Source organism: Anabrus simplex, chromosome 1 (genome assembly GCF_040414725.1).
Source record: "Anabrus simplex isolate iqAnaSimp1 chromosome 1, ASM4041472v1, whole genome shotgun sequence".
Classification (NCBI taxonomy): Eukaryota; Metazoa; Arthropoda; class Insecta; order Orthoptera; family Tettigoniidae; genus Anabrus; species Anabrus simplex.
This window is the reverse complement of record NC_090265.1, coordinates 403,268,391-403,281,099: the sequence shown is the minus strand read 5'-3', so window position 1 is coordinate 403,281,099 and position 12,709 is coordinate 403,268,391. Positions and strand designations below refer to the sequence as shown.

The following is a 12,709-nucleotide window of genomic DNA, read 5'->3' as shown; positions in this document are numbered from 1 at the left end:
CGTGGTAATGGCCGTGGCAAAGACAGGATGGCAGTTTAATGGGTCGGGGCAGGTTTCACAAACATGCTTACATAAGAAACAAAATCCTATAGAAGGGGCAGAATGCCTTAAAAGTGAAACTCAAAAAAAAATATAACCTTCATATCCTTTCAAAATAATATGAAGCAAGTTAACACAGAAATTACACCGGTTTCACCTGGGACAGGTGAACCCTAAATATCCTCTCGGTGGCTGGATTACTTAGCAATAAGGTAACCGGCGTAAGAAAATCGAGAATGATACAAGGCCCATGAAATCTGGGGGCAAGCTTGCCCGCGGGAACAAAATTTTTGACCATAACCTGGTCACCTACCTTCAAGGTGGTGGGTCTCCGTCCACGATCATACCTTTCCCTAACCTTTTCATGAGATACTTTAAGATTAGCTTTAGCCTTCTTCCAAAGATCTTTAATGTTGTCCGGATCTATTGTCTCGGGCAGAATGTCACTCAGAGACCAGAGGTTAGAGAGCGGCGAGTTGGGAACAAACTTGAACATCAAAGAAGCTGGAGTAAACTTGTGAGATTCATGAACCGCCGAATTCAAAGCAAAAGCTAACCAATGCAGGGACGTGTCCCACCTGGAAGGGTCTTCATGATGATAAGCAATGAGAGCGGACCTGAGATTACGGTTAACTCGTTCAGCCAGAGATGGTTGCGGGTAATAAGCAGAAGTAGTTACATGAGAGATGGACAAGTCAAAACAGAATTTACGAAATAGATTTGATGTAAAAGCTTTAGCATTATCAGATACAATGTATTGGCACGGACCAAAAGAAGCAAAAATAGAATTTAGGCAAGTAATGGTGGACTGAGCGGTAGCCAGCTTAGTCGGAAATAACCAGGAAAATCTTGTAAAACCATCTACACACACAAAGATGAACTTGTTGGCATTACCCTTTGACTGGGGGAAGGGTCCCACATAATCGATATACAGGCGTTCCATGGGGCGCGACGCTTGATGAGAAGACAAAAGGCCTACTTTAGTGGACATGGTGGGTTTACTGATCAAACAAGATTTACAAGCTTTTACAAGTTCTCGAATTTCACCGTCCATACCTTTCCATATGAACATTTCACGAATCTTTTCACGAGTTTTAAAGATTCCAAGATGCCCCCCCAATGGGGTCTCATGATAGTATTTGAAGATCATAGGTACAAGAACCGCTGGAACAACAACTTTCATCAACTTATCATGCCTCGAAGGGCAACATAGAACACCATTCCTCAGAACATAAGGGACAACATGTTCCCCAGAAGAAAGGGTTTCCATTATAGGAGCCAGCGTCGGATCTTCACGTTGGTATTTCTCAATATCCCTAAAAAGCATGGGAGCACCTGTTAAGATGGCATTAACACCAGATAGTATGGACTCGGAAGGTGATGAACTATCGACCTGTTCGTGGGTCTCGACGTCGTTATGAAACATACGGCTGAGTCCATCAGCAACAACATTTTCGGTACCTCTGATATGTCGTACATCAAATTGGAAGGCAGAAATACGGATGGCCCAACGGGCTATACGACCAGTACGACGCGGCCTACCTAAGACCCAGCTTAAGGCTTGATTATCTGTCTCCAGGTCGAATTTGACATGTTCCAGATAGAGACGGAACTTTTCTAAGGCGAATAAGACTGCCAACCCTTCGAGCTCATAGATGGAATACTTGGCTTCTTGAACCGATAGAGTCCTAGATGCATAGGCGATGGGACGCCTCCCTAGTTCAGTCTCTTGAAGAAGGACTGCAGCTACAGCTGACGACGACGCGTCCGTTTGGACGATGAATTTCTTCGAGAAATCAGGCATAGCAAGTACAGGGGCATTACAGAGAGCTAATTTAAGATCTTCGAAAGCGGCTTGTTGAGAAGGTCCCCACTCGAATTTGATGCCTTTCCTACGAAGAAGGTTTAAGGGCGCCGCTCTATTAGCGAAGTTAGGAATAAACTTCCTGAAGAAATTCACCATACCAATGAATCTAGCGATACCTTTGATGTCCTTAGGAGGTTTAAAATCACGGATGGCCTGTGTTCTAGAATGATCGACTGCTACACCATCAGGTGACACAATATGCCCTAGGAATGACATAGAGGGCTTAGCAAAGGCAACCTTGGACAACTTAACAGTTAACCCAGCCTTACGAAGGCGATCGAGAACTTCTCGCAGATGATCTAGATGCTCTTCAAAAGTCTCTGAAAATACGACGACATCATCCAAGTAGTGATATAAGTACTCAAATTTGATGTCGGAGAAGACCCTATCTAGTAGCCTAGTGAGTACAGCTGCTCCCGTGGGGAGCCCGAAAGGCACGCGGTTGTATTCATATAAATTCCAGTCCGTGGCAAACGCTGTAAGGTGTTTAGACTCTTCGGCAAGGGGAATTTGATTATAGGCCTGATTCAAGTCCAAGATAGTGAAGAACTTGGCCTTACGAAACCATGAAAAGCAAGAATGAAGGTCGGGAAGGGGCACAGATTGCAACACCACCTTCCGATTGAGAGCCCTGTAATCAATGACAGGCCTGAAGCCTCCTTGGGGTTTCGGGACTAGAAAAATAGGCGATGAATACGCCGACTTAGAGGGCCTAATAATACCATCCTTCAACATCTGATCGATGATTTCTTTCAGAGCCTTCATTTTAGGTGGAGATAGCCTATACGGTGGAAAACGGACAGGAATCGAATCCGTAACCTCAATTTTGTATTCAATAAGGTCAGTAACACCAAGAGAATCAGAGAACACCTCGGGAAACGACTGACACAGTTTGCGAATACTATCAGCCTGCTCCTCAGGTAGATGTCTAAGGTCTAACAACATCTCATCCTGGGTAGGCGAAATAGAAGAACATGACACAGAATTACACTTTAATAGTGGTATTTTACAACTAGAAGCAAATTTGAATGTGCACGACCTAGACTGGAGATCGAGCACAAGACCAGTGTGAGAAATAAAGTCCGCTCCCAGTATGATGGGGCAAGACAAGTGCTTAGCCACAAACAGTTTAATTTTCCAGGTAAATTTAAAAATACGAATTTTGACCAGTACGGAACCTAGAATTTCTAATGGAGATGAATTAGCCGAAACATATTGAATACGAGGAGAGTCATAGACAGGTAGTTTACAAACAGATTTCAATTTCGAGTACCATACAGCCGAAATAATGGAACAAACACTGCCTGAATCTAATAGAGCTGTTATAGGCTCGTTATTTAACTCAACCTTAAGAAAAGGAACAGGTGCGGGTGTATCCGCCGCAATCCTAAGACACTCTTTGGGGCATTCAAAAGATGTATTCGAAGACTGGTCGTTCTCTGCATTTACAACCTGTTTACTAGGGGCTAAGTCTCGGGAAGATGGATTAGTCGGCTCAGCCGACGCCACTAGTCACTTTTGATTGTTGTTGGAAGTTACACCAGAAGTTGAGCAGGAGGGGGTGCTATTCGAATTGGGACAATTCTTAGCGATATGTGAGAAGGCCCCACATTTAAAACAGCCTTGTGATGAACCAGCTCCATTATTTGCCCTACTAGACTTGATCAGAGGACACTTATTCCGCAGATGGTCAGGCGACCCGCAAGCATAACATTTACGGGGATTGACTGGTCGGCGAGGTGGAGGCCGAGTGTTACAAAAGGAAGGCGGGGGTTCTTTCGCGACACGCAAAGAATCGGCGTATCTAACTCCTTCCGCTGAAACGGCCAATGCTTCAAGTTCAGAGAAAGTTTGCGGGCACGCCGCGAAACACAAATATGACCTGTAGGGTGGTGAAATCCCTTCAACAATAGCTTGCACGATCTGATCCTCAGGGAAGTGGAGAGCAAACACCCTAGTATAAAACTTAATATCTTGGATGAAGTCTGCCAGGTTTTCATCCAAGCGCTGTACCCGATAATAGTATTTCTGAATAAGGGAGGACCTGGCCCTAGCCGGGATGAAGTTAGCTAGCAAATGGGCGTGGAAATCCTCAATAGAAGATTGCTCGGCAATGGCTCTAACTATTTTGTCAGATAGAACACCAATAGCATAAGGATAGATAATTTGCAAAATTTGACATGGGGAAAGAGAAAACACAAGGGCATGATCCTGAAATTCCACTAGAAATCTTAAAAATGAAATTACGTCACTGGTGGTGTTGACGGAAAACTTAGAGATACCTCTAAGCAACATTGCCAATGGATGAGGCAAGCTGCTGAACCCAGGTGACATAGTCGTTAAAGGTTTCAAGGGCAAGGAAGTTAATTCAGAGCGGATGTTACTCAATGACGCACGGCGTTCAGATTCGTTGTTCGATGGGGCAGAGATAGTTTGAGCAGCAACTGTTATCCTATTGACTTCTCCCTGAGGAGGCTCTTCCTCGTTACCTACATTCACCGTGGCGGGTTGATCAGTTTTGGGAGGAGCTTCGCCGGTTAGCAATTGAGTGACCTTATTAGACAATTCAGAAATAGTTTCAAGGAGCGTATTAGCTTGCTTCCTCTGAACGTCATTCACCTTTAGAGACAATAGATCATTAACTCTATTTGCAAAGTGATACAGCCTGCCTTGCACACGCTTAATTTGATTAGGAGATGGATCGTTTTCATCAAAAAAGCTGACTACCGATGCTAGCCCAGTAATATTCTCGACAATCGTGGAAAGAGAGTCGTCAATTTCTTTCTCTCCCAAATTGGGGATGGAAATGGGCAAATCAAGGGACTCTCTAAGCTTGTTAGTGTCTATTGCAACCGTGCCTCCAGATTGAACGTTTCTGATAGTTAACTCATATATCAACTCCTCTTTGCGCAAGTAGTTAAGGAGGAGAACATCGCGAGGGCCGGGCATGATGACAGAACAATTTTGAAAAACTCAAAAAATTCCAGCAACTGAGAAAATTGTTAGAATTCGAATCAAAGCAATGTTTAGCCGTCAAAAGGGGCTAAATTGAGACCCATTCAACCACGCTCTGCTACCACTTGTTACCGTGTTTTTGTGGTAGTTAAGCATGAAAGAAGGTGCTGGGTGGTGAATAGGTCTCAAGCTACTAAAGAGAAATTAAATTTAAAATTTTAACAAGGTTATATTTTCTTTTCAAAATTAGGTAACAACAAATAGAACAGGTACTTAGTAGCCGAAATACAACTTGAAATGTACAATTACAGGGATTAAAGAATTTGGGCTTCGAGCCCTGAAAACACAATTCTTGAGCAACTAGCTCAACTTTACGATATACCAATTTCAACAAAAGGGGCAGAAGACCCCAATCAAACCCTGGAGCCCTTGCTCCAAATTACACAGCAAAGCCTCCTCGAGGCATACAACTCTCAGTTTTAGAAAAGAGCCACTCGCTCTTAAAGTTAAGCCTCTCCCAGGCCACACCAAACTCAACTTTCAAGTTGTCCTCAAAGGACATATACACAGGGGTAAAATACCCAACCTACTGAGGTCTATTAGGTGAGAAAAGATTAATACATGACCTCTAAAATACAACTTGAGAGGAGGCGAACTTGCACTCCTAATACACTTTGCTTTTAAAACCTAATCTGGCTCTGGGCCACTAACGCAAGGGCTAATCCCATACTACAGAGGTGACTTAGAGAAGAACACTTTACATTACATAAACGAAGAAAAGTTTGAGAAAATAAGTTCACCTCAAAACGAATGTGAGTGGGAGCTCGAGAGGGTTAGCACTCTCTATCCCAATATGTAACTTTACAAGAAAAGAAGAAAAGAGTAGTTACATTTTAGGAAAAGGTTACATGATGGAAAACGCTTCGAACCCGCCGCGAGAGTTAAACTGCCGACCTAGCAAGAAAAGAAGATATTAATAGGCCATTACCTGGTAGTAGATCGCTGCCGAGGAAAGAGGCGCTTCCCGCCTCCTGCTATGTACTTAATACACTGAAAGATGGAACAGAAGTGGCCCGGAGACCCCAAAATCAGCAGTTTATATCCTCTCGCGGAAGATTCTAGGCGTTAGGGGAAAGAAAACACCCTCCCACAAAATCTTTATTGGTTCGGGAAAAGAAACCCCTACATAGAGGAAAAAGAAACACATTATTGGTGGAAAATTAATTAAAGAAATTCGGGATTGGCTAGATCCAAACTAAGGGGAAAAAGAGGGGTATACAGCCAACTTAAACAATGACAGAAAGAAATTTAACAAAGAACAAACTCTTGAAATAAAAATTTCTCCAACAAAATAGTTCTTTGACTCCGCACTAGGTCGCACTATTGTTGATCTTCAGTAGTGTCCTCTAGAAGAGAAAGTTCACACTTCTTACTTCAAGCGAAACAAAAACACATCAAAGTGACACAGTTCAAAAACTCAAAATTTTCCACGTGGTGACATCTTCTGAGAAAGTAGAGAATTAATAGAATAGATAAAGTTCAACCTTCCTCCAGAAGAGGAGTTTCGACTGGCGCAACTTTTAAATAAACGGTGTAGAGGTGTACCGCCCGGTACAATAATAATAATAATAATAATAATAATAATAATAATAATAATAAATGAAGAAAACCCATTCACACAACAAACACACAATGATTCACACAACTCGGTATTATGTTCCCAAAACTTTCGGCAGGCAGATTTGAATTTATGAGAGGAAGTAAGGTGTCTAATGTCTACTGGGAGTGTATTCCAGAGTCTCGATGCAGTAACTAAAAAGGAATGATTGTAGGAATTCGTTCGACTTAGTGGAATTTCAAGTAGGGAACCAGAACGGGTTCTAATTTCGTGGAATGAGGAAAGAAAACGAAAATTAGAAGATCGGTAAGTAGGAGTGTTCGTAGAGAGCACTTAGTAAACAAGTGTCATTTGGTGAAAATTCCTTCGTTCATTTATGCGTAGCCATCCCAATGTTTTGAAATATGGTGTGACATGAGCGTTATGTCGCATGCATGAAGTCTCAAAGCTTAAGGACGACACACACATTATATGCACACACATATTATTATTATTATTATTATTATTATTATTATTATTATTATTATTATTATTATTATTATTTACGTTGCTGGTCATCAAAATTGCAAGTCCAAGAAGGACGTGAGCCTCACAAGGCGATTTATTGGACGGAATACCCATCATACACAGGTGAAATGTTTACTGTTACAGCTCGGTACGACGGGGGCATGCGGACCACGGGTGACAATAGCCGCTACTACGCGAAACGGCATTGAGAGGAAGAGGTTTTGGGATGTCCGCTGATCCCATATCCACTTCTCTGTGAATGGATATCTTACAACGCGGGGACCAAGTTCGAGATGGGATAATCCACAATCTGGATAGGACACGATTCTCCTGCGGTCAAAGGCGGAAAGCTGTTCGTATAGCTGTCGTATTGCACTGACTTAGGCACGTTCTGCTCCACTCGGCTGAACAACTAATCACGTCATTGTTATATCCTCCTATACGCATTCTCCCACTGTGAGGTCCATCAGGCGCGTCATTCTTAATAATAATAATAATAATAATAATAATAATAATAATAATAATAATAATAATAATAATAATAATAATAATAATTTTATTTTACGTCGCGCTAACTTCTTTTACGGTTTTGGAGACGCCGAGATGCCTGAATTTAGTCCCACAGGAGTTCTTTTACGTGCTAGTAAATCTTCTGACACAAGGCTGACGTTATTTGAGCACCTTCAAATATCACCGGACTGAGCCAGGATCGAACCAGCCAGGTTGATATCAGAAGGCCAGCGCCTCAACCGTCCGAGCCACTCAGTCCCGTAATTCAATTTTAATGGCCAGCATTATTAATTAACATTTTCTTACCTTATTAAGTAAGGGGGGAATCCTCACACTAATCCCACTTCATAAGGCATGTGAATCATCTTCCTAATTTTCAAAATGAAGAAATTATGCTAGGGAAATAGATTTTACCTACCTTTATTTGTTCTAACTAACGTATTTACTATTTCTTCCAGATGATAAGTGATGCAAAGTTCCGTGAAGGAGCTGTACATACGGCGCAGAACATGTCTGTAAGAACTTCTACGCCGATATATTTTTACGAGTTTTCTTACGACGGTAAACTCGGATGGAACAAACGGGATAATGTAAAAACAGACTTCCCAGGTATTTCAGTTATTAAATATTTTTTTTTCTAAATAGAATTCACGGAGAATAAATAATATGTGCATTTTCTAGTATAAGTACGAAAATTCTACTTATGATATTATATATGAATTATGAATATTTTTACATGTCTTTTAACCGAGATCGATACCTGCAGTCGCTTAAGTGCGGTCAGTCTCCAGTATTCGGGAGATAGTCGGTTCGAACCCCACCGTTGGCAGCCTTGAAGATGGTTTTCTGTGGTTTCCCATTTTCACACCAGGCAAGTGCTGGGGCTGTACCTTGTTATAGGACACGGCCGCTTCTTTCCCACTCCTAGCCCCTTCCTGTCCCATCGTCGCCATAAGACCTATTCTGTGTCAGTCAGTGCGACGTAAAGCAACTTGCAAAAAACAAAAAAACAAAAAACAAAACAAAAAACAAACATGTCTTTTATGCCGTTTCTATGTACAGTCATATAATCACCGTACTCCCGCCAGTCCGGAAACATTATCAAGGGTGAAACATTATTCATAACAACTTATTTTGGAGAAGTTATAGTAGCTGGGGCACATAATGAAGACAAAGGGGTGATCAGATGCCAAATCTGGAGGATGGCGAATCGTAGGACAACTTAAATTGTGAAGGTAAAGAAGTGATTTGAAACTTTTGGACGTAAAGAGAGAATAAAGAGCATCGACACATTGAGACATGAAGGTAACTATTCTTTAAGAATTCAAGGATCTCAGGAGGCCGTGGAGCCAAGGAGCAAGCAGGCGAGCCAGAAAGCGTTTCTTTTGGAGACAGATGGTTATGCCGTATCGTGGAAAATTGCAGTGCATTTCGAAAAGTGTTAATGCTTATTATTTAGCACATGATGCATGCAAGACAATAAGAAATGCATTTACAACATTAGGACCATATTTTCATATTTGAATTGAAAAATTTGTAATCCATGGGATTGCTTCAGCGTAGCTGAGTGGATATCATCCGAGGAATCGGGACACGAGTATAGAAGGCATTCTTGCACGACATGGTCGGTTTAAAAATCAGAGTCACATGGAGGAGAGACTTTCCATTCCCACTGATGTAGGGCTGCGCCAGTTCGAGCAGTGCCACGCCGAATTCTGTTCAGTCTTGACCAGACTGTACGTGACAAACTGAAACCAGCTGGTCTTGTGGTAGGGTCACAGATTTGAATGAGGCCACGAGGAGATGAGTTTAACCATTCGTCTCTCCAGGTTATTTCGGAGATTGAACTGGGTGGACGTAGGATCCATAGCTCTTTTGCAAGCTTGTTTTCGGGATTTCAACCTGATTGTAGAGAACTGTTTAACGTTGTGATGAAAAGTATCATTTGAAGTAATTCCACATACTGTATATCAGTTGACTATATTTGTAAGTAGTACAGGAGATATTATAAGTAGAATTTTGTAAACATTATAAATTTATTAAGGATAAGTTGTGCGTTTAATAGAAAAAATGTTAGCGTAAATTGTATAATATTGTACTGAACCCATAATTCTACGATGAGAAAATTATTTTTTTATTCCAAAATTTATTTCAGCTACAAACTACTTTTCGAGAGCAGCCATGTTTCTATTTCAAGAGTCTGGCTGTCTCGTGGGAACGAGCTCCCCGTGTCGAGCCAGCCGCAAGATCGTGAAACGCCGGGACACTTCGGTGGATATCGAATATTGAACAATTTATCAAATTTCAAGAAATTCTTCATAACGAGAGATTTTGGCGACATAGTAAATCCAGAAATAAAGAATCTAAATTATTCTTAAACCCTATGTGAAGACGACAGAACCCCCAGGGTAAATATAAATGCAGTTAAGCCTAGAGAAGAATCTGCATCCGGCCCGCGGATCAGCGACACGTGCCAAGGCCGATGGATTAAGAAAAACCCGCGAAACGCCCGGGTACCTGTTGCGAGTATGAGAAAAATATGAAATTAACACCGTAATAAATCGTAACTCTTTCCGAAGTTATGGAGCAAATGTCAGAAAAATTGGTCTATTGGGTGCGGAATTAGCATATTACACAACCAAGCTTCATAGTGTGGGTGGCGTCCTCCCATAGAGTATAAAAGGAATCTCCCACCCCGTGTATTTCACACTCTCTGTCTGGTTGTTGGAACGGCGAAGCTCACGTTACTCGTCAGCAGGAAAGTGCGGAGATTTGTTCTCCAAGTACCTTATTACATGTTCGTGTCTATGGTTCAAATATAATGTTAAAGTAGAAGATGATAGAAAATGTCTGAGCTGCCGTTGATGGAAAGTTTGAAAGTTTAGAGATTTGGGTGAATAAGTAGTTGAGTTTCTCTCTGTATTCAGTGTGTGCGTCTAATATTTGTCAACGAGAAGTCTGGGAGTTGTCCGCGGGGTCTGGTTTCTTATCTGTTTGGAACACCTGGCCCTTTGTAGGGTGAACGAGAGCAGACTCTGGAGAAAATTGTCTCAGTCGCCATTTGAGGAGCGAGCTCGTCACAAGGGCAAAATGTGTTGAAAGTGCCTCGATTGCAGTGTCAATAGACCCCGAGTGTAAATTATTGTGTTATTTAAGTTATATGTATGAGCGTATCTTTCTGGAAGTCTGGCCAGATATTTATATAAAGAGACGATCTTGACGGTGAAGTCAGTTACTGTTGAGTTACTGAAGTTGTGGTTTGGAAGTTACTGGAAGAGAGTGGCTGACATGCCGAGTTAAGGCAGTCTCCATGTTGAATTGATCGGTAGTCATCTGTTTTCAACTTTGTTTCCAAGTGTAACCTCGGTGGTTTTCGGTGTCAGTTGTCAACTGTTTAAAGATGGCGGCTTTGTTGATATTCTACAAGTGAAGTGTTTTTGTTTTGTGATACTGTGATTAAGGTTATGTGCGCATTAATTTGTGAATATGTAAATAAACGTATTGTACCAACTGACAGCATCTCGTGTGCGTCTGTGTGGCTACGTTAAAGTTCTATAGGATTTAAAGAGCAATGATAGGGTGGCAATCTCAGAACTTGTCTTCCCGATTCTATAGCAGCTCTATCTCATTACAAGCAGCGCGAATGTGGGGCGGAATTAAAGACAAAAGCTCTAATTTTACGCTGTTTAATTCATACCGAATGCCTTTAATTTCTAGCCACGTTTGTATGCCTTAGTCCAAGATTTATTAGGCAATCTCTCAACTTTAACGGGGTGATAAGGGGTATTATCTAATACAATCAAGGTATTATTTTCAAGTTTAGGCAGAACATTTTTAAACCACTTTTCGAACCCATTACAGTACCGTCCATATCCTCCTGGTAATCCTTTGTTGATTTTGATTCGAATAGGAGCAGTCCTCCGTCAAAGAACCAATTTTCATTCCCAAAGTGAAAAACGATGAGTCTCTTTCCCTTTCCGGAGGGATTTCTTAAACCACCCGACAACCCCTCGAGAAACGCCTGCTTACCGGACTTTATATTAAGGTCCTTCCACACTTTTGACGTAGTGTGACCTGCATTTACCCACGTCTCGTCAATATAGTAAATAGGCCTAGAATCCTCGCGAAACTTCCTTATTTGCCGTCAATACTTGCGCCTCCACAACACTACTTCGTCCTCAATTAATGCCCACTGGCGATTTCGTACAACGAACTTAATTATTTTTAGAAGCCTACGCAGCGTTGAGCGAGAGAAAATAGGCAAATCATCGTTCCTATTCACTGAAGAAAAAATTTCGTTCAGTGTGGGAATTTCATATTAAAAAAGAATTCGTGAATTTTTTTACGAATGCAATCCTTTGTGAAATTGTCGTACTTTTCAGTCAAGTTGTTTCACTTTTCGAGTTTTTTTGTGGTGTCACCACCTTTCCACTAGTATTTACCTCACTACTTGCACAATAGATGCTGGCCTTAGAAATACCTGAATCACTTGCAGCTAAAGTTGTTACTTCATCAAGAGTACGCTCTAGGTAGTCTTCGCGAAACTTAGTAAATATATTCAAAGCGCATTTCTTTTCACCATTGGTCGGTGGTTTTCCCTTCCTGTGCTTAATTATAGAAGGCACAGGCTCAGCCATTGCGTAAGAATTATTACAGATTTATAATTACGCTAAATATGCATACTGCCAGTATCTAGAATTCGGGAGATAGTAGGTTCGAACCCCACTGTCAGCAACCCTGAAGATGGTTTTCCGTGGTTTCCCATTTTCAGACCAGGCAAATGCTGGGGCTGTACCTTAATTAAGGCCAAGGCCGCTTCCTTCCCACTCCTAGCTCTTCCTTGTCCCATCGTCGCCATAAGACCTACCTGTATCGGTGCGACGTAAAGAGACAAGCAAAAAAAAAAAAAGAAAAAGAACATGTATACTATAAATGAAACAAGGTCACACTGCACAGCACTCCACTACGCTACACAGCACTATTATGAAATAAAAACCTATACTTATACAATCCACAACACAAGCTTTAATTTCTCAATGAGAAGACAGATAACGCACGATACAGAGAATATCTCGACATGGACTGTCTTGCTCACCGCTGTATGTTATGTAGCTCGGATCGTGTTAGCCCGGGAGTTCTTCCAGCTGCGGCACTGCACCTCTAACTTTTCCAGATATCGTAAGAGGATTCTTCATTAACATGTATACATTTAA

The 12,709-nt window shown here is 41.6% G+C and overlaps 1 protein-coding gene across 2 annotated transcripts in view; it reads left to right on the top strand.

The window, feature by feature from the left end:
- LOC136866616 (esterase FE4) overlaps positions 1–12,709 on the top strand; it is a 301,969-nt gene that overhangs the window by 137,098 nt on the left and 152,162 nt on the right. For both annotated transcript variants that reach the window (XM_068226597.1, XM_068226595.1), the window contains exon 9: positions 7,955–8,105. In XM_068226597.1, the coding sequence (XP_068082698.1) occupies positions 7,955–8,105 (151 nt within the window). The remainder of the gene's footprint in view (positions 1–7,954; positions 8,106–12,709) is intronic.